Source organism: Phoxinus phoxinus (genome assembly GCF_949152265.1).
Source record: "Phoxinus phoxinus genome assembly, chromosome: 1".
Classification (NCBI taxonomy): Eukaryota; Metazoa; Chordata; class Actinopteri; order Cypriniformes; family Leuciscidae; genus Phoxinus; species Phoxinus phoxinus.
In genome coordinates this window covers 20,613,795-20,637,025 of record NC_136876.1, presented here as the reverse complement: position 1 = coordinate 20,637,025, position 23,231 = coordinate 20,613,795, and the positions used below count along the sequence as shown (strand labels likewise).

The following is a 23,231-nucleotide window of genomic DNA, read 5'->3' as shown; positions in this document are numbered from 1 at the left end:
CTCCTGATATCTGCCAATTAAAATAGCTGGAAGCATGAAATATTTTGACATTATTATGTGCACAATGCAATACAGTAGCTGCCTGCTGGACTGTCCGTGTGTGGTGAAGCAGTGCTGAATGCTAGTGTCCTGACCTCGTGCACACAGCTGAAGAGTTCCCAGTCGAACACCACCAGCTGATTGGCCACCTCCTCTGCGCTCATGTCATGGAGTTTGCTGTCGCCTGGTGACCAGTGGATCTCCTCAGGGAGAGGTATCTGACCAACAAAAAAATGTGGATGAGGACCAGACTCACCAAAAGACACTGAGGGGGACAAGTCAATATGGGTTTTAATAACTTCTACATTTACTGCCCCCAAGCCTTGAATATTTGCTTACATCCTTGGGTTTCTAACTGCATTTTCTCTCGCACAGTGAAGTTCTGTCATGAAACTTCAATCTCCAATGCAATCACATTATTCTCTATTAGGTGCAGCTGATTGGTTCCTGCTCTATCAGTAGCCAATCAGCTCACTGCTCAACCCTTAAATATTTGGTTAGCATTTGCCGTAGCAGTGCAGTGCGTTTTCAGAAACCCTCCACCTTCCCCAGCTCCACCTGTATAGATCTGCAACGGGCAATTCATGCACGCTATATTGTATAGCAGCAGCATCGCGTTGTGTATAGGCCATTGCACACTGAGTCCGAAATTTTCGCATGCGTTTTTCGTATTCGTGATTCGGTGGCTCTGAATTGTCAAAGCACCATTCAAAGACCATTCACACTTCTTGTTACGGATGCGAAAAACGCAGAAAATCGAACACGTTTCGATTTTTTTTTTATGACGGACGAAAGTTTCGGAGGCAGTGTGCAAGCGTGATTGACATAACATGAGGTCATATTTATTTTTTAACGTGCGAAAATTTCGGATGCGAATTTCGGACTCAGTGTGCAATGGCCTTAAGTGTTGGCAGTAGCAAAATCCTGTACCGGTACTTGCTCTGCAGCAGCATCTATTTTGCCAAGACCAAACATATCAACACTGTCATCTCCATTACCATACCAAACACTCAAAAGAGTTTTCATGACAGAACTACAATTTCAGATTTTAAATAACTGTGACACTGTTATACTACTTTCAGTTTGTGTTTGAATAAATGAGATTTGATTGTGATGGCAATCACTGAATAAGAGTCCTCACTGAATAAAGTCCTCAACACTTGTGGATAACACCTTCACTGAACATTGTAATTCATGGTGTTTGACACATGATAATCATAAGTAAGCATTCCAGTGTGGGCATTAATGGTTGCTATTTATGAAGGCCTCCATGGCAACACCACTCCCCCCTCCCACCCGCCAACATGAATGTCTCGCCCACGGTTCTCACCAAGCTCTCGAGCTCTGAGGCCTCGCAGGCGAATAGGTGTGTGTTGACGCCCAGGGTGGTGAAAACGGCCTCGTCGCTGGGACGGAACACAGCCTTCTCTGAACAAACACAGATTAGATTGTGATGTTAAAGCAGATGATCAAAGACATTCTGAAAAATGTTGTGTCCCAAAGCAGTGTTTGAGGTTTTAGTGAAGTCTTGGTAAGTTTGCATGGTGTTTATCGGTAAAAACTTGAATGCTCTTACCTCCAGCTGAGGTGACAGCCACCAGTATAAGGTTGGCAGGTTGGGTGGGCTGGTCTTCGCTATACTGGAGCTTCTCTTTCACCAGAGCCAAGATCTCCCCGACCCGGCATGAAAGACGGCTCCGAATGGTCACGTACGAGTGATCTGGTGTGTAAACCCTGCAGAAGACTAAACAAGGACCAAACAGTCAATCCTGCGATCCAACACTAAGTCAACAGAGATTTCAGGCAACAGTATCACACGCTTTTATAATAATAATAGGCAAGGCAAGGCAAGTTTATTTGTTAACCAACAGGTTGTTATTTGGCAAAAATAGATTTAGGTAGCTCAATACATTTTAGTTTGTGTACAACTCATTTGCTCATTACATATAGATAAGATCATATATAAATACTATATATTATAATATCCATTTTCAGCATCATTACTCCAGTCTTCAGTGTCACATGATCCTTCAGAAAGTATTCTAATATGCTGATCTGATGCTCAAGAAACATGTCTTATTATTATCAATGTTGAAAACAGTTGTGCTGCTTAATATTTTTGTGGAAACCATGGGTCTTTCTTTAGGTAAGTTCAAAAGAACAGCATTTATTTGAAATAGAAATCTTTTGTAATGTCTTTACCGTCTTGTGTGTGTATATATATATATATATATATATATATATACATTTATATTTCAGACATTCCAGATATCAGTATCAACCATTTATGAATTATTTTATCACGAGTTAAATGAAAGATCCAAAAGTTTGAATAGTATTAAGTATGTACAGTATTGACTTCCTCTCCATTCGCCAGTCACAACTCTGACAAAAGCAGAAACTGGGTCACTGGAGGCTTCAGGGTAGCAGTGTTTTGTACTGTCAGATTGTCTATTGATTAAGGTCTGGGAAATCACTTAGCTTGGCTTTAGCCACTGCCCCGACAAAGAGTCCCATTCCATCAGATGAGCTCATTGCATCTATAAAACTTGGCAGACGCTACCCCGTGACCCGATTTGTCATCCTGGTTTGAATGAAGTGGAAGCAGACTGGCACTTTTACAAAAAAGGATGAATAAAATGATTCACTAACAGTATTCTCATGGGCGTTATTGCACAGCTAAGCAAACGCAAAGTTAATAAACTGTGGTCAGTCTGTGCAATATTTATGCATTCTATTAAAACGTACTCTCGTCTGAGCCACGGAAAGCCTCTCGGGGCTGCAGGCAGGCGTCGATACGTCTGAAGTGTCGGAAGAGCGGGCGGACTTGCTTCTTGCGACTTTCCTTGTCTTCCTCGGCTCTGTCGGATAGGAGGGAAAAACAAGTCAGGTAGCTATTCAAGTCTAAACAACTAAATAAGTTATTTGTCTCCAAAAGACAAATATCAACCTAAAATTAGTTTGGTAATGGCATCAGGGATGGAAAATGCTCTATGCATGGGCAAGATATTTGAGGACCAGTCATGGCAGGCTCTTAAACTATTTGTTATGACTGGACTGCAAGACATTTTATACTCCAATATGCCAAAACAGTGGAAATTACGTTATGTTCACAAGGCATCTTTAAGACCAAACATACCATTGCCAATTTAATGTCAACCAGATAATATATAATAGGCATATTTTTGTAAACTGGGATACAGAAATAAACTGTTTAAGGATTTATGAAAAGACTGCTGCCCCGTTGAGAGGCTTTTAATGACACAATCGAAATTGAACACAACACATTAAAGTATTAATCTCTGCACATTAATTCTTCATCTGCTTCTAAAGCTCTTAATGGGCAACTACATACGCCTCATTTAATACTTTACAACTCATGATATACGTAAACTAAGAGGCTCTGTTTCTTCATCTATTAAATTATTTCATGTTCCTCTAAGATTTCTGCAGCCATTATAGCTCATAAAAAAACATTTATAGCTTAAATGAAGCTTCATCCACTGTGAGGATGAAGAGGATTTGATGCTTACGGGGTGTGTAATATCTCAGTCCAGCGCTGAAGTTTCAGGACGTCTTCCACCAGTTCAGGAAAGCGACTGAGCTCCTGAACGGCGCGCAAATACAGCTCCTGAAACCATAGGTTGCATTATTATTATTAAAACCAGAAGTGAATAAAGAAGAAGCAACTGATGATTGTGAAAAGTGAACCTCTTTATATATCAAAAATGTATAAATTGTTTTCATATTTTAATAATAATGAAATGGCACTGTCAAAAAAAAAGTTGTGGTTTATGGTCTGACACTGATTTGTGTGCGTTAGGAAAAACACTTGTGAGCATTCCTTTGAGGTTTTTTACACACGTGTGCAGTACCTTTGGGAAGGTGTTGGAGCGATCTCCCTCCTCCTGCAGTAAGTCTCTGTATGTGTCCAGATAGCGGAAGGCCACAGACAGAACTGCAAGTTTCCGCTCAGCGCCCTCCCAGCCGGGCCAGCCCTCACCCTGCTTACCCTCTGAGCTGAATCTGAGCCAGGAGTTAAGAAACAACACACTCACGAGCCAACACATACACACCTGCGCTCACTAAATACAGCGAATACAAATGTACACACATCTGAACCTGTACAGACAGACAGACAGACAGACAGACAGACAGACAGACAGACAGACAGACAGACAGACAGACAGACAGACAGACAGACAGTAGATAGATAGATAGATAGATAGATAGATAGATAGATAGATAGATAGATAGATAGATAGATAGATAGATAGATAGACAGACAGACAGACAGACAGACAGACAGACAGACAGACAGTAGATAGATAGATAGATAGATAGATAGATAGATAGATAGATAGATAGATAGATAGATAGATAGATAGATAGATAGATAGATAGATAGATAGATAGATAGATAGATAGATAGATAGATAGATAGATAGATAGATAGATAGATAGATAGATAGATAGATAGATAGATAGATAGATAGATAGATAGACAGACCTAGTGTAGTGTAGCCTATAACACAATATAAAGCTGGTGATTTTCAGCACAGATATTGTGTTGAGTGGGTTTGCGGAGTGCATGCGGATAAACACATACTCAGACAGCCGCTGTCCGATCACCTGACACAGATGCCGCACTGGAAAAACAAAATCTATGCCTCTGTGGCCAGACAGCCAGAATAATTACAACCTTAGAAAAGTATTGAGGGCGATGGAACACACCCATCACACCCACACACACTCACTCACACACACACACACACGCTACAACATAAGCACAAACGGAATGGATTTTTTCGTTACTCACACACTTACATAAGTCAAGTTGGTGAAGTAACACATAAGTATTTAAGCAAAGACATAATTTTTCGGCAGGTAAAAATGACCTAAAAATCTGCAAAGACTCCCTGTCCCCAATCCTACTCATATCCGCAGGAAACCTGAAAGGTGGACTAAATTTAAACTGGAGTATCCTTGAGCCTCTCTGCCTATAATTAAAGAGTCCCCGACACCCCGTCTAAAATTGACACAACTATTCCCGTACATAAAAAGGCCCAAGAGGAGCTTCTCCAAATGGCATCCCAGATCTAGTAAATCTATATCCAGAGCGGCCACCTCTGTTTGGGTGCCCAAAAACCAGCAGCAGTCTGAGCCGCTGGGCAGCTGCAAAAGATGAACTCCGTTCCCTTGCACGAGTCCTGGATCGCGGTTTGGAGCTCAGCCAGGCCGAGTCCGCCGGGAGTGTGTGTCAACGTGTGAAGGGCTGAAAGCACTATCAGTCCTGAATGAAAAGGAATCATCCCGCTTTGAAATCTTTTTATTAAACCCCTTAAATGAGCCCTGACTAGTGGGAAGTGTAGGAGACGGGTCTTTTCTAAGCAGGAAGCAGACATGTTGCCACAACAAAAAGATCTGATTAGGCCTGGATTAGGTCAAGTCAAAGACCAGGAAAAAAAAAAGGTGTGGAAAGTAGAAAGATAAATGGCTCAGGAGGAGGGAGAGGAAAGAGAAAGAGAGGAGTGGAGTGGATCGTAAGGCGAGGTGGTGACGGAAGATTAGCGAGGGTCACTGATTCCCGCAGAAGATCCGCAGCAGACACGCTGCATTAGGAGCGCTGAGGCATGCAGACGGGCCTCCCCAGGAATACCTTTGTGCTCAAAGTCTGCAGACAAGCCCCTCAGACGCCATTATGGTCTGGATAGGGGGGGCTATGGCACTCACAGAAGGAATGTAGGTCACCAAAAAAGAGGGGACTTATGGAGAGAGAAAGAGAGAGAGGGGTGTCCTCTGCACACACACACACACACACACACACACACACACACACACACACACACACGCACACACACACACACACACACACACACACACACACACACACACACACACACACACACACATACACTTACACTTATACACACTCTGCCTAAAGCTAACTAAACAAACACATTCCCCACATTGCACTCTTCTTATCTGAATTTCTGCAACCTCGATGGATGGACGGGGGGTGGGGGGGGGGGTGCTGCAGAGACTGATAGAGGTAGGTTAGCATTGCGGCTAATTGGTAAACCATTTTGACCCAAATCTTAAGCAGCATGTGTGACTCCTCTTAGCCCCCCGCGGTAGGCAGACGCTGGGGTTCTCTGCTATGTTTGTTGGCTGTTTTTAGCAGATAATTCGGTTCGTTTTGGAAGTGTTTTTAAGACTGACAAGTGTTCAGTTTTTTCTGGAGTGTTACAAAGTAAACAAACTGATTGGAGAACATGTTGAGCACTAGCATAGCTGTCACTGCAATACTTCAATTTCAAACACAGTAACATAAACAAACATAACGCAATAATAATAAAGTTAACGTTTATTGTTGCACCACGAAATTTCACCAGAAATACAATTAGTAACTTAGACGTGATTTAACTAGTTCTGGGTCGAGATGGTAACCTTTGGACTGGAAAACCATAAAGCATGGTCATGCTAGACTTTGAGTATGTGAAATTTTGAACGGGATATGAGATCACACTATAGTACAGAGCCACTAAGGGGACATAATGATGAAAAAAAAAATGAGATGGGAGAAGAAATTATAATTCAATACTTAATCACAAAAACTTGCGTCCTCTTGCAAAAGTATTGCATTCCCGAAGAAACTTTGCATTCGCTCACAAAAGCACTGAAATATAGGTTTTCCTCCCATATTAAAAGTTGTTCGAGTGAATGCAAAGTTTCTCAGGGGAACGCAAAACTTTTTGCGAACAAATGCAAAAGGATTGAAAAATTATTTTGACTCCTATCTTACTTTTTTCCCATCACCATGTCTCTCTCATATTTTATTAATTTTAATAATTAATCAAATACAAATAATAAATTATGTAATAAAAATGAATTAAATTCAAGTTAAACATTAAATTATTCAATACAATTTCTATATAATAACTTATATTAATATAATAAATTATTTTAAATAATATACAGCAACATTGCGTTGATCCTGAAGCAAGATTCCCAACATAAATGGTAGGCTAACCCTTATTCCTAATGCTAATGCTAACCAAACTGATTGATGAGACCATTATCCTAGTCCGCCCCCCATAAACCTAACTGGCTAATAGAAGCATTGATCCAAAGATGAGGATCCAGGTCCATGTTCTAGTTGTATAAATCACCTTATGATAGGGTTACGGTCGCCCGTTAAAGTTAAAGTTCAGCATTGAAGAGGTTGACACTTATGGTTCTGGCGAGAAGAAAGGATACTGGTGAAGCAAGACCTGCTGGAACTTGTCTGAGGCCAGGAAGATTGGGTGTGTCAGCATGAAGTCATCCAGGAGTATTTCTGCAAAGAAACCGAGAGAAGAACACAACCTCATTAGTGACGTCACAACTGAACAAAATGTTCATGTTTGTCTGGAGCAAACGGTTGCAGAGATTGACACGAGGAGGATGGAATAATGAAAGAGAAGGAAGTCGAGAAAATGATATCTTTAGCGCAGACTTCGTCATAGCTGTTCGGCAGGTTGTGAACACTCGTTCAGTGGGTATGAAGTTGAACCTGACGGCACAAGCCTTCACCTCTGCTAGCTCATCTCAAGGACATGCGGTGGGTTTGTGGGTAGAATAAATCACGGTGCTTTCTGGCCCACTTTGGATCACAGACACTCCCAAAGGCTGCAGTGATGTACTGTACTAGCATGACTGCTTCTACAAATATGAGCCTGAACAGTAGCAGATGAAAGTAAAGAGCTTTAAAAAAAAGTCAACAGTGAAAAGGGAATCGTAAGCAGCATAAGGAATGAACAAGACTTGTGATATTCTCAAAAAAAAAAAAGAAAGAAATATGTATAATATCTGGGGCACATCTTGACAGTGAGGTTTTCGGGGACTGAATTTTGGCTGATTTGAGGACATGATGCTGATTATGTATCTGGGTTATATCAATGTGGAGCACATAAATCATTGATACCTCACTATTTAAAACGTGATCGCCTAGAGGAACGAGAAAAGAGTCAGTAGCACAAAATGAACATGTCAGTTCAGTTCAAAATGCTAAAGCGTTCGCGTGCCATGTAAAGCAACTAACGCATTCCCTTTTCAGAGCACTAGCTTGGACACAGAATCAACTTGTATCACTGGTTCAGTGAGACGATGAGTTTAATTAAGATGAACTGTCAGTTGAATTTCCTTAGTTGAATGAATCATCTGAAGAGAAATGATTCCCACAATCATCCTCTGCTTTACCTACTGATTTGCAGGCAACAACTGATCACTGATTGGTGCAGACGTGCTTGTTTCAGTTCCTGACTGTGATTATCGAAAAATGACGCACATGTCCTCCTGCCATTACGGTGCACTCAAGGCGTTCTAATGTGCATATTAGAAACATGCTCAGACCTGCATACTTCACGCCTCTATGCATGTTTTTGTGAAGTCGCACCTCTTTTGAGAGTCACAGGTGAGGCGTAATGGGAGCTTGGGGAAGATAAGGTCACATGCACACCTCTCTCTATATATACAGCATGCAAGTTAGAGGTGGCCATGCGAGTTAGTTTCCTTCCACATCTTTGGAGCTGCAGATCTCTTGCGGTTGCCACGGCAACGCTGACTTTAGAGGCTGCATAGTGAGTAAGGAGAAATAAAATAGATGAGAGACAGAGAGCGAGACACAGAGACAAAATACAGACCGATGTACGAATTCACTTCAGACAGATGCAAAAAGAATCAAGGTAAAACCCACAAAAAAAGCAAATGGGATGCAAAGCCAGAAACGACGGCAAGGCAGGCGGAGTTAGTGAGAAAAACAGGAACGGAATGACTGGAGGAGGAGTCAACTGGGTTAATTACCACCTCTGATAGCTGCAAGTCCCTCTCAGGCACGTGTTAGCAGCCGAACAGAAGAAACACGACGGACAACCTCTACTGAGATCGATGAGGAATTTATGAGGTGTTGTGTCAGAGCTGAGGGTGTTGAAGATATTAAATCAACTTGACTTTTAGTCACCGTATGAGCGTGTGCGATTGTGAACACTTTCTGAACCCCCTCCGGTCAGATGTATGTAAGCATTACTTTCTAGGGCAATGACAATCTCTCTTCATTAGCATTTGTCATGGCTGTTGAGATTAAATTAGGGTGGGAGTTTATAATTCTCCATAACTTGTACTGCAGCCGTAATTGAGCCATGTGTTATGTCGGTGTGTGGGTCTGTTGGCCTCCCTCAGGCATATAATGCTTAGCAGAGAGCATCAAAACTGCTCTGAGGAGCCAAGTCAATTCCTGAATCACGTGAACAATCATCACGTACATCACGTACATTTAATGCACCCAGCTGTCCTTACTCAACACTTTTGGATTCGACTTAACAGCTTTGAGCCAAATTGAAGAGTTTTATGCTAATAAAATTTTACCACATCAAGGTAAATCAAAGGAATAAAACAGGAAACTGCATATTATGCTTTTGCACCTTGCAATTTATTTCCAGTAATTACGACTTTACAACTTTCTTTCTCATAACTGCGAATTTATATCTTACAACTTCAACTGATAATTGCAACTTTATATCTCTCAGTTGTGACTATCTTTGAAGTTTGACTTTATATCTCACATCTGCAACTTTATTTCTTGTTATTGCGAATTTGCGACTTTATGGGCCCTATCTTGCACCCAGCGCAATTGACTTTGAACACCGACGCATGTATCATTACTATTTTGCACCCGCGCACAGCGGACTTTTCCCTCCACAGACGCACGTCGGTAAATTAGGAAATGAACTTGCGCTCGCGGGGGCGGTTCAGCGCAAAGAGAAGGCGTGTTCCGGCGCAAAACTTCCATGGTGCTATTTTCCAGTTTTAGAAAGCAATTGCGCCATTGACCAGGAAAAAAACAGTCTAAAGACAGTGGCGCGTTGCGCGTTAGTGATATGGTATTTTAAGGGCGCGTGCTTGGCCATAATGTTAACGCGCATCCACTTTGATTCTCTAATATAAAAAGATGCAGCAGTTTTCATTTTTGCAAATCATACATTATTACAAGGAAAAATATTAACACACGAGGGAAATCATTGTTGTGTCCGTGAAGATGTGAAAAAGATCTATCTAGAAAAAAAATCTAGATTAGGCTACACATTTACTACCCAAATTATACGCCTGTTTAACCGAAGCTAATTTGGGTGGGTTTCTCCCATCATCCCCAATGTCACTTCTCTGTGTTTTACGGCCCTGACGAGAATGTCGGTTTCCTCGGCTGTGAACCGCTCCTGGCGTGCGCCGGCAAATCCGCCGTTATAATAGCGATCCGCCATGGAACAAGCGCGCCTGCTCTTAAAGGGAATGTGAGAGGACGCTCTGATTGGTTTATTTCACGTTACGCCCAAACCACACCTATGAATAATGAAGGTACTTCAGACCAACCCCTTTTAGATTTGCGTCGGGCGCAAGAGTCATTTATCGCGCTGGGAAAATAGCAACAGCGCCGGGATCCGCCCACAGAGTTACTTGCGCTTTGCACTTTGACACTTGCGTTTCAGATCGTCAAAATAGGGCACTATATCTTACATCTCTCAATTGCGACTTTATATCTAACAAATCCAACTTTCTTTCATATAATTGTGACGTTATATCTTTAAATTGTGACTTTACGTCTTACAACTGCAACTTTATATCTTCCGAGGTGACTTTATTTCTTATATTAAACTTGATGTCCTGTCTCCATTACCTGTTTTAGGTGGTCAGGCTTCCAAAAGAAACTGTCAAATAAGCTTAACCGTGTAAATGTTTGATATCCACATTTAGTGGTAAATTAGTCAGTGCTGATGTTTAGCTTGGAAACATAAATCAGCATGAAGATGAGGCACAGAAGACGCAAATATGACACCTTTCCGCCTCGCATGCTTTTTCTCTATTTAATCCGTTCTTTCACTGACGGTCCCACATTCTCCAGTGTTCTTTCATCCATTTTCCTCTTTCGATTCACTAGTTTACGTTATGATAGAGCTAAAAGTGTAGCAAATCTCCTGCCCAGATTGGCACAAAATGCATCTCTTTAAATGACAAGAGTGGGAATAGAGTAAAATCCAACACCCACCCTGATACCCACACAAGCACATGCACAGACACACATCACACACACACATTGTCAAATATAGAAACTGCACATGTATTCTCCACAGCAGCACATGATCTCGCACTGTGAGAACCAAACTGAGCAGATGCAGCAGGGAGTTCAGACGGACACCCATCACACGTACAGAACACCCATCGTTCAGACAAGTGAAAATCACTCCCTTTCTTTTCATCTTAAGGTCAAGAGAAGCTCCTGCCAAAAGAAAACACCATAATCCTGCTGTCTTTAGACGAAGGGAGGTAACGGGGTGTGTGCAACTGAAGGCCGTCTCAAAGAATTTCAGTTTCAGCAAAAGCAACCTTGATGAGACTATACTGGGAACATTTCATATCTCATGTCATATATGTCTCTCTAGAATTTCAGAAGAGTTCTCATTTTCAACCATATCTTAAACTGTGCTCAGAATTTCCAAGATACCAAGTTTGCAATTAAAAGTCAGTGAAAAGTCACTTCCACCTTTTTAGGGCCAATTTCAATCAATCAATCAATCAATCAATCAATCAATCAATCAATCAATCAATCAATCAATCAATCAATCAATCAATCAAAACTTGTATTACAGACTCAGGGTGCAATTTTTAAAACACACCCAACATATAACACAACAACAATAACAAAACAAAACAAAACATCAATGCTTAATGTTTCTAATGCTTTTGTGTCTAAGAATAAATAAATATAAATTAAATGCATATAAATAACATTTCAATGCTATTTTCTGTGAATGTGCGAGACTTTCGGTTCATTAGCCACTATATAGGTTAATAACTTGAAAAATAACAAAGTGAAGCAAACGATAAAACTATGTGCACTAAAAATCAGTGTGTTTTTGATTACAATAATAAATACTAGTTTGCGACATCAAGCAGCATAACAGACTGTTTTTTGTACAGCTAAAATAACTGGACACCTGAAGCCTCGCACATTCAAGTTACAACCCGCTCTTACTTTAACAATACAGAAGATAGTATCATATTAATGCATTTACACTCATAAAAAGGATTCAAATAATTGGTCGACCCCTTGGAAGGCTGACCCCTCTGTATTTTAACAATTGACATATTCATACTTAAATGAAGCATAACTAAAAATTCCTCTATGGTGAAAGAGCAACATTTGAGCAATTTCATTTTCCTCTGTGTCTATATATGTTTTTAGGCATGGGGACACCTCAAGGTTAGGGGTCACGGAGGTTCATGCTCAATAAACCGCTGTCAGTAAAAAAGGGCTAAGAATCTGCATGGATGTGGTCAATGCATAGACTGTAATCAGCTGTAGATCGGAGATTGGGATTTCAGGAGAGCGTACTGGAGAGGACCAGGGTGGCGTTACATAAACCATGATAGACATTCCGTTACCATGGAGGCCTTATCACATCTAAAACCCCCACTACCCACGCATGCTCTCCTTTCTCTTCCTCGCGCCGTCTTTTCTTCATCTCTCCCTCGCTCACGTTGGTGCCTTTTGGCATGACGCACCGTGTGTGTGCATTGGTGTGTGTTTTGAAGGTCTCTGTTCATTCTCTGAGGCTGTATGCGCTTGTTCTTCGTATCTGCTCTATCTCGACCCCCCCTGCACAAAATTCTTCCATTCTGGGAGGCATTTCACCCTTCAACTCCCATCTTTTCTTTGGATCGCAACACAAAACACCATCATTCACATGCAAATCTGCTTTGGCGGGCCGCCAACTATAAGTAAATACGCGGACGCCACTGGAGGACCGCCGCTATTCTCAAAACAATCCTTTGAAATGAATGCTCGTGGTGAAAACTTCCCATACAGTTTGGAAGGAAGAAAGCAGGTGCAAATGAAAATACATACGCCATGAGCTTTCAAAAGCTGACAAAAGCAAGAAAGAGTCTATGTCAAGCCACCAGTCTAGAGAAACACAGCATGTGACTCGAAAAAGAGAGAGAAAAAACACCTTACGGCCTTTAAACTAAAACAGAGCTTGCTGAATTTAGAAGCATGCCACTTTTTTTTAGGTCTAACCCAGTTCAAACTGGCACCAGGAGAGATTGTTACTAGAGCAGGACTCACAAAAAGCATTTTTAAAGCCTGCTCTCTGGTCAACCGGGAGAAATGATTTGAAACCTCTGCGACTGGTATTACATAACATGAAATTGAGAGATTTCATGTTTTAATAGCCGAACAACATCAGTCCAAGATGTGCCCACATGAAAGTACGACACAACTGAACTCCACAATTCCAGAGAACAGAACACCCGTGCAAACAAATCCAAACCCACAGCAGAGTTAATGGATTCATTTCGCACCCTTTTGTTTGCCAACCGTGTGCACGAACTTTGAACCTGGTCCTGAATTTATGCATTCCCGCTGCAGGCAGTGTTGATGCTGCTGTTACTCGGGGCATTTTGCACATTTCCTTGCAACATCGAACTCAAATATGTGCAGTTTTATCACATAATCTCTTTAAAGACGGTATGCACTAGGGGTTTAATGGTTCTCGGCATTGCCGCAGGAACTAGGGGTGATGAAATGAGTTTAAGATGACGAAATAAAGTTTCGTAGCCTACTTCAACATGCATTCAATTTTCCACCTTTATGCATAAAATGACTCCAAAGATTCATTTGTTTTTATATGTTGTCGAATGTAGTTCGTGACTTTGAGAACTTATTTCAACAGCCGATCTCGCACGGCGTGAGTGACGTGACTACGCTGGTTGAGGAGCAGGAGAACTCATCTGATACTTATGCATGTTCACACAGACATCAACGAAAAGCTAGAGGTCTTGATTCAAGCATTCGTCAGCTTTACTCCTGAGCGCTAAACTACATTTGAGGATAATAACAGCTCCTGTGTTGTGAAATATACAGTGTTTTTAACATTTATTCAATCATGAGGTCTGAGTTCTTATATAACTCTGTCCTCATATATTTGTATGTTCATCTGTGTTGTTTGGACTGTTTAATTTTAGTATTTTTGCTGTACGTATATCACTCATGAATCACTCTTGCTGTACTTTGATGTCATACACCGATCGGTCTGGACAGCGCCGCTTTAAGTCAAACACACCTTAAATCTGCAGTGGTCAGGTGGTACAGTGGCCAAGTGCCCACTTTGAGTACTGCTCTTGACTGAATAACTTTTGTAACTTTAATAAGGATTAATCGTTATTTAATTTATACAGTGAAGATTATATGCAGTGTTATTTTACATTTGATTAATTTATTCAATTTCTGTACCTGAAAAATACTGTTAGATTAACCTGAAAAACCTTTTGTATTGAAAAAATGTGTATCTTGTATTTTCTTTATTTTTATTTGACAGTAGTCCTTTTTTTCCTGAACATAGCACATACAAACTGAACCTAGAGTAATTTGAACCGTTACACCCCTATTGTGCACATGTATTCCGACTATAATGTATATACTTATTTTGTGTATTTTGTGTCTGTATGTATGTATGGTTGTACTGCTGCCTGTCTTGGTTAGGACACTCTGAGAAATACATTTTTAATCTCAGTGAGTCTCTTCCTGGTTAAATAAAGGTAAAAAAATAATAAAAATAAAATTATAATATTATTATTAATAAAATTAACTATTCTTGTCACCCTAGTTACTGATTTCATTCATCATCACTGTCAACAGTGTATCGTTAATCACCTCGTTTGTCTGTGTATTTAAGCAATGTGTTTTCAGTTCACTCTTGTCTGGTCTTGTTCATGTATGGTTGTGATTTGCTTGCTCTTCTTTGTTTGGCTTTACATTGTGGATACTATTAAATACAGTATGAACCTTTCCTCTTCGTGCCTTCATATGCAGCATAATGTGACAATAGTATATACAATACCATTCCAAAGTTTGGGGTCTGTAAGATTTTTTTCAGTAAGACGGAGTTACATTTATACTTTTATGCAGCAAGGATGCATTAAATGTACAAAAAGTGAATCTATAATACAAAAGTAAAAATGCTGTTCTTTCTATAGGCCTACATAAAACATTCCTAAAGAAATGCATCACGGTTTCCAAAAAAAAACATTAAGCAGCACAAATATATATTAAGCTCCGACTAAGCATATTAGAATGATTTCTGAAGGATCATGTGACACTGATGATGTCGAGAATTCAGTTTAAACAAAAAACAAAATATTTTTTATAAAACCACTTACTAAGAAGGTAAATGTGGTGAAATTTCACTACCTGTTGCTTTTAAAAGGTTTTCGCACATATATACATAATAGATATAGCCAGCTTGTGTTTGTAGTACTGCATACGCATAAACTTTCTTATGAAAAATATGTCACAGTTTCCCACAGGCAAAGAGAGATGAACAGACCCAGCCCATCGTCACAGCGAGAATGGCCCCAATACTTCAAAATAACATCTAACACATGTTTGATTACGATGATAAGAAGATCATCAAAGCTAAAAGCTCCTTTATGGCTCTTTTTCTAAACAGTTCTGTATATAATCATCACCCTCCTCCACAAAAGTGAAAGAACTTCATCGCCATTATAGTACGCAGTGATTAATATAACTCATTGCTACGTTTAGGCTATCATTCTCTGCGTTATTGTTTATGCCAGTGGTCTTAAAGCATGAATAGCTGTTCGGAGGTTCTGTATCTTCTTTGGAAAGCTGTTTCGGAAGGAGGCTTTCCATGTGCGACTGCTTCTTGGTGGGAGTGATCACTGTGTGCTAATCACATCCTTCTCTCTCGCAAGCAGGAGACTGTTTTCAGGCTGTTATTAGGGCTGTCGGTCAAGCCACTGATCCGGGAGCTCCAGGCCATCTGTGTGTGTGTGTGTGCACGCGTGTGTTTGAGTGTGCAAACTGCGTGGTGAAAAAGAGCAACCTCTGCTGTCACTTCAAAGGGGCGTCACGTGGCGCATTTGCTATGGTTTGATTCAGGCACTGACTCGCAGTGACTGCAATGCTGTTTTTGTGATGCAGAATGAAAAGAGCGGAGAGAGAGAGAGAGAGAGAGAGCGAGAGAGAGAGAGAGAGAGAGAGAGAGAGAGAGAGAGAGAGAGAGAGAGAGAGAGAGAGAGAGAGAGAGAGAGAGATCGCTTCAGAAGTGCCGCCTTGTAATCGCTTTCAAAAATTGTGTCTACATAGTCTGAGTGAGATTTTCTCCAATAACATCAGGGCATGAATTAATTATGGGGGGTTTTCAAAAGGGAATATGATGCCCAAAATAAGGCATGGGCATTTAATAAAATAAATATATGCAGCCTTGGTGAGCATAAGCCTTTTTTTTCTTTTATATATGCAACTTTTAAATGGTAAGCTAGTGTATATATAGACTATACAAAATTATAACTAAAACTTTTTCAAACATTTAAAAAGTATTTAAGAGTCGGTTAACATTTGTCTTATTCTACTAGTAGTGCCGAAAGACTTGTGCTCATCTGATTTCCGATATAAATACCAAAACCAGAAACATGCACTGAAAGTTATTGTATTCTAACACTTGCTTTCCACTTATCCCTCAGTTCTCCAGCCGCCTTCCATTTACCTCATCCTCTTCACCTCCACCTGATCCGAAAGCGGCAGTTGCCATATTAACAGGTGCTGAGTCTGAGAGCGGCTCCTTCTTCACACTGGAGCACTTGTGTTAAGAGGAGCCAACATGCTCACACAAATATCCATATCAGAACATGGAGAGAATAGCATCCAAAAACATCTATTTACAATATATCCCAGAATCCACAGAGGAAAAAAATAATCCAAGATGGCGGATTCCAAATATATGTAGTCCAACACTGCAAAGCATTGATGAAAAAGTTTAGTGTAATTCAAATAAACTATTTTTCCTGTAGCTCAGAGTATGAGCACTATAGCAACAACAAAGTCATGGGTTTAATCCACTTTTGCATCTGCCAAATGCATAAATACAACAATTTTGTTATGCTTATTAGAGAATAGCATTATTAGATAAAACCAAACTCTACTGGAATCAGCTGTAAGCGCTATTTGCATAGTGAGTGTCAAGTTGTTGCAATAGTTTTCTAAGTTGTCTATATGCAGGAACGGTGCAAATGAGTCACATATATCACACAATAACACAGACACTTGAAAATACCCTGCTGTATATTAGCGCCCACTCCACACATTAATATTGCAGCACTAACATACATCAAAATGCATATTCAAAACGCACAGTCGAGGTGGACACCGTAGCTGCTTTCAGCAGAGCTGCCCAGGTGTGTGGATAAGCAGAAAATGAGTGGGCATAACCATTAAGGATCAAGGAGAAGGGGGGCGAGAGGGTGACAACCACACAGAACGAGAGAGATATCTCGCTTTTCCTCACGATGTTATGTAAAGCCCTGCAATGGGAGGCCAGTGAGTGGGCAGTCATTCCACTCTAATCCCTCACTCTTTTCAAAAGAAAAAAAAAATGCTAGCATTCCTCCTACACAAACACACTCTCTCCGATTGCACTTCTTTCTCTCCCTCCTTGTATTTACTTCTTTCTCCACACTTGCTCACTTGCCGAAGATTCTTTAAAACACCCTGAGGGCAGTTTCGGCCCACAGGAAAGCAGCACATGGAGAGTGGTGTGGTCCTTATACAACCAGGCCTCAGCCTATAGAGACTATCTACACCTCGAGTTACCTTCATTAACTTCTGATGATACAGTACCTGCAGAAATCTTTGAGCATATGACTATAGAAGTTTATCTGAGCTGTAAATGCAAATGTCTTGACGTGATATAAGGCAGCAGACAGGGGGAAATAAGTGCATTTCACTCCTTTAAGAGTATGGCTGGGAACCAAGAACGAGTTTTCATTCATTATTTTTAAAAAATAACAGAAACTAATGACACTCGGTTTTGTTTACATACCGGTTGACCACCAATTAACTGTGAAACTTAAATCAGTGACTGGTTGATTTGACAACGTGTAGTTAAAGATTCACTTTATCAGTATTTTATAAAAAATAAAAAAATGATGGCCCTTTTTAATAATATACGTTAAGGGCAATTATTATCTTGCATTTGTCACTTCTAAAAAGCCTATGAAAAGACATTAAAAAAAATGTTTTTATGTATTTATTTATTCTTTTATATTATTCCCATTCATATTGAAAAGCCATATATATATATATATATATATATATATATATATATATATATATATATATATATATATATATACAGTATAAATGGGGAGAAAGAAATGAACTCAAAGATCAACAAAACAGTATTGCTGACTCATACAAAATGATTTTCGAAATAATATAGATTGAACTAGCCTATGTATTAGAACTGCAAAAACGTTTTATTTTATTAAGCATGAAGTCCCAAGCATTTCAGCAAAAACAATTAAGCGTGAAGTCCCAAGCCACTCCCCTCCCTCGGCATGTAAGACTGGAGGACATTTTCACAAAATTGGCAACTAACGAATCATATGGCCATTGCACTGCTCTTGCTCTGCCCTCTGGGACTTTGTTCTGACACGCCAACCAACAGAACTACTTTTGCCTAGGGCTCACAACTGGAAGGGTGACAGGTAAACAAATTTATGCAATGATCAACTTGCTAATCTTGGTTCGATGAGCCCTACCAAATCACTCCATTACACACTACCAGTTATTGCACACACTCATGAGGTGTCCACACACATTCCAGAGATAAAGCGGTTTAATGGGTGTGTTGTGTTGTCTTGGAACAGAGCTCATTATGGTTCCTGGATATTCTGGTTTCCACATAGAAAACTCAAGAGATGAAGGTATGAAAAGTAAACAGAAGTAGATATACCAGATTTCAAAGTCATTTAATACATAGTGTACCAGAAACGTAGAAACATCTACAAAGTGCATCTGCCTAGTTACTCATTCGGCCGGGCTGTGTGTCTTCTTAACGCTGATGACTTGACTGCATGCGCATCATGACTGATATGTAAGCAGTGTCTTATTTCAGTTTGTTACCTCTTGACCCTGGATCAGTGGACTTCCCTCAGTCCATAATCCACAGTCACTCTACGGACAACAACACTAGATGAGACAAATTGCAAGCCCATTGTTGGCTAATCCAGGATTAGTGGCACATTTTCAAAAATTTCCCGGGCCTCGATAATGACAAATTGTAGAGAAAATGTCAGTCTTATCTAGAGGCAAGGCATCCCCCTTTACATAAAAAAGAAGTTAAACAGGTTGAGAATAAGGCCAACTGTCTCAGTATGTGACACACAACTGAAATCTCTCTGATATCTGTTCTGGATATAGAGCAGAGGTTCAAGAGAAATTGCTTAAAATCACCTCCAAAGGAGAAAAAGAAACCCCAGCTGTCAAGCACACTACACGAATGAAAGTTTAGGTCATGGCATCATTTTAGAGGTTAGCAAGAGCTAGAATGTGTTTTGAAAAATAATTATTAAATTGAATGAACTTTGGTTTTGAATGATTAATGTAATGTTTCAAGTCACAATTTCCAGTCGATTTAAGCAAGTTTAAAGACTTCAAAAGAAACACAAATGAAGATATTTTAAATAAAATCTAAAAGAGAAATTTATTTGAATTAATTAAGCCTAAATTCATTTATTTATAATATAAAGCGTTCGTGTCTCTTCAGAAAATTGATTAGTTTGACGATCTCTTTATGAACTTTTTGACGCATCAAAGTGGTAGTTGCGCAGACTGTCAATGGAGGGACAGAAATCTCTCAGATTTCATAAAAAAATATCTTTATTTGTGTTTCGAAGATGACCGAAAGTCTTACAGGTTTGAAACGACAACATGATGAGTAATTAATGACAGAATTTACATTTTTCGGTGAACTGTCGCTATCCCACAAGCACATAAACCTTTCTTCGCCTTTCTACACTGTTCAAAACAGTCCAATGAAAAATAACAAAACTAGCCTCTCCGTCATCATAATTTACCTAGTCTACAAAAAGGACATTTTATTAGTTACCATACATCCTATCAACGCATTGAACCACGGCAAACGGCCCATCTGCCCATTGATTTCACATCAAGCATAATTCTCTCTTTTTGCACCGGCATACTGTAGAAATCCCTGCAGTTTCCATGGTTACTTCACAAAAACACTCTAATGCACATGTGCAGAGCAAACTGCTGCACCATGGCTGCAAAGCATCAATGCTGATAAATGTGTGGGAGAGCCATTCTTCATAAAAGTCCTGGAACTTACAGGAACAGGCGACATGTATGCACTTGTTACAGACAACCCATTCCCATCACAACACAACACAACACAATTCGTCATTTCCCTGTAAAAAGTCCTTTGTCTACGACCAAAATAGAAATCCCCTCACTTCACACATGCATGAATTGATTGGTTGGTGGTGTTTTCTACATACAGGTGCTCAGTGCTGTATGTGTGTGTGTGTCAGGTGTGGGTGTGGGTGTGGGTGTGGGTGGTAGCTGCTTGTGCGATCATGAAACATCCATAAAACCAATTTGAGGAAAAACACGGGAAAGCACCATGGAAACATTTAATAAATTGATTCGATTGTGATAAGCTACTTTTATCACATAGCCGAGGAAATACCCTAGCACCACCCTATTTGAAGATATTTCCCAGCCAGTTCCTCGTTTAGTGATAGGATCTCTTATTGACAAATGTGAAAGCACTTTGTTTTATGACATCACTCTCTGTGACCTTTTGATGTGACCTTTTAAATGTCGCCAGTGCTCAATATAATCTCAAGGTTTATGACTAGCCTTGACTGCCTTCCTAAAATACGGTGGTCCACTGTCATGCCACATCTCTGTGAAATAAAGATGTGACTTCCTCAGACTAAAAGAAATTTCCTTGTTTACCCAAATGAATATGGCACTACATAAAATGACTCGTACAACAGCTTACAGAAGCGGCACAAATACTGTCTTTATGACCAAATTATTCTCACAATAGCAGTGAATAACATCTGTAACCATAGAGAGATAGCGAATAAAGTAAATAAAAGAATGGCTACTGCACTATATGACTATATGTAACTGACAATAGTTGTCGAGTGTAATTCGGTTTACAAAGCACAGGTTTTCACGAAAATGCAGTCATGAGGCAAGAAAATTTAAGGGAGCCAATTTGGTTATATTAATTTAAACTTTACGGTCTGGTTCCATTCTGGTGGCTACAACACACCCACTTTTCATGATTTAATCAATTCCTGATCAAATTAAGTCCTGCCCTACCAATTTACTCAGAAATATATAATATTACCAAAGTAAAATTTTTTGCAAATGCTTCATGTTGATTTTTTCATGTTTAAGTTATAATATGTTGTCTTAAAAACAAAATTTTTGCAATGACAATTTATTTGACAATTCAATTTCATAAATAAATTATAATAATTGTGATTTACAATGTTATTGTTTATTCTCCTTATTGTGCCTGCACTAAATTAATATCGTGCAATCCGCAAACCAAAACGGATAAAAATAGTTGCCATTACGCGAAAATTAACATAAAGTGAAAGTATAGGCTAGGCTACATTTAAAGCGCACGATAATCACGGTTAGGCTATTGTAACAAAAACTGCGATAAGTTGATCATCGCGAGCCTTGTGGAAACGATTATTTATTGTAACCCACTATAGGCTACTACAACACAGACCGGTCAGCATAGTTGTAAACGATCTGCTATTCAAAGATCCACCAAGAATATCTGTCAATGGAGCATGAACAGTGGGAAACGGGGCCTCATCTCACCTGTGCAGTTGCCGTACCGCTTTCCCGCCACACTATCCAGCAGCGCCAGCGCTAGATTGTCCGGAGTGTCCGCGGGCAGCGGGGTCCAGTTCGTGTCCAGGCTCGCCTCTGAGCTCTGCTCATCACTGGACAGCGACGGGCTCCTGATGTCCGCAGTGGCGGATGGCCAGCACGGCGCTTCTTCGGTCTCCGGGCTGAACACCTCTCTCGCCGGGCCGCTTTCGGGAGATGTCTCCCTGAAGAACGGCACCACACGGGACAGGCTGGCCCGCCGCCTGGATGCCCCTGTGCCAGTGGCCTTCTCCCCAAAACCACCCGCCCGAGTGAGTGCATTGGTCTGTTTCTTCAAGAATTTTTCAAGAGGCTTCATTCCAGCCGGCATTTTGATGACAGAAATCACAAGAAGGCCCTGGGTTGATTCTAATTAATACTCAATAATGAACACTGATGATAAACGTAGCCTATAGACGTGCGCGTGTAGGCTACATCATAGCTGGATAATGCTGGAACCCAACTCTGGTTGGAAAATGCCTGAAGAATATCTTCCTCGCTGCGTTAAGGTGTCAAGAATTAAATACGGCCATTTTCAATGTTCCTTTTACACAAGTGATGCTGATGATCGAGTCCTTACCCTCAGAATGATAATAATTTTAAAAAAACGTATCCCAGGGAACCCCGTCCTGCACTGCAGTCCTTCAGCTCGAGAAGAAGGCTACTGTCATTGCCACTGTCAACGAATTCTTGATCGACGAGTCAATTAGACGAATACTCAGACACAAAAAAAATGAAAATAGCAGCAGGTAGCACTTAATAATGCATATACATAGCCTATATAAATCAGTCTCTGCCAAGATGCTGGACCATAAATGAATCGTTTACCGCAGCAGGTCTGAGGGAAACGGGCTTTCGTCGCAGGCGAGACAGGCGACTCGATACTGAAGATTATTCCGTGTCTGTAGATCCCTGACTGGTTCGGTGGTATATCCGTTTTTATTTTTCTCTCACGGTACCGAATGTCTCTGCGTCTCTGAGTCCGCACAAATACTGCGCTCCGTCGCTCTCACGTACAGTATACAGACTACACACGCACACACACACACTCCCTCTCTCTCTCTCGCTCTCTCTCTCTCTCTCTCGCTCTCTCTCTCCACCCGCCTTCTCTGCAGCTGAGTGTGTGTTATTGGTGGTGTGAAGAGATATTGCTCAATTGCTTTGAATCGCAGCAATTGCAGTCACAAGCTCATATATTAACGCCGAAGAACCCACGTGTGCGCCAAAGGCTGAACCTAGGCTTTTACATTTTTTTTTCTAATCATGCACGCCAAAATGTAACATTTAGGCCTACGGTATAGAAATATTGAATAACTGTTCATTCAGTGTGCATGTGGCAATTGGTACAATACCACTATGTTTGTGCTATGTTTTT

The 23,231-nt window shown here is 40.4% G+C and overlaps 1 protein-coding gene across 1 annotated transcript in view; it reads right to left on the bottom strand.

Moving 5' to 3' along the window:
• Nucleotides 1-22,877, bottom strand: part of rapgefl1 (Rap guanine nucleotide exchange factor (GEF)-like 1) — a 37,849-nt gene extending 14,972 nt beyond the window's left edge. Inside the window, exons 1-8 of the mRNA XM_079613036.1 lie at nucleotides 21,806-22,877; nucleotides 7,300-7,378; nucleotides 3,915-4,065; nucleotides 3,573-3,670; nucleotides 2,788-2,900; nucleotides 1,616-1,783; nucleotides 1,370-1,467; nucleotides 135-257 (exon numbers count right to left, since the gene is read on the bottom strand). Of these exons, the coding sequence (XP_079469162.1) occupies nucleotides 135-257; nucleotides 1,370-1,467; nucleotides 1,616-1,783; nucleotides 2,788-2,900; nucleotides 3,573-3,670; nucleotides 3,915-4,065; nucleotides 7,300-7,378; nucleotides 21,806-22,187 (1,212 nt within the window). The 5' untranslated portion in view covers nucleotides 22,188-22,877. The remainder of the gene's footprint in view (nucleotides 1-134; nucleotides 258-1,369; nucleotides 1,468-1,615; nucleotides 1,784-2,787; nucleotides 2,901-3,572; nucleotides 3,671-3,914; nucleotides 4,066-7,299; nucleotides 7,379-21,805) is intronic.
• Nucleotides 22,878-23,231: the final 354 nt, after the last annotated feature.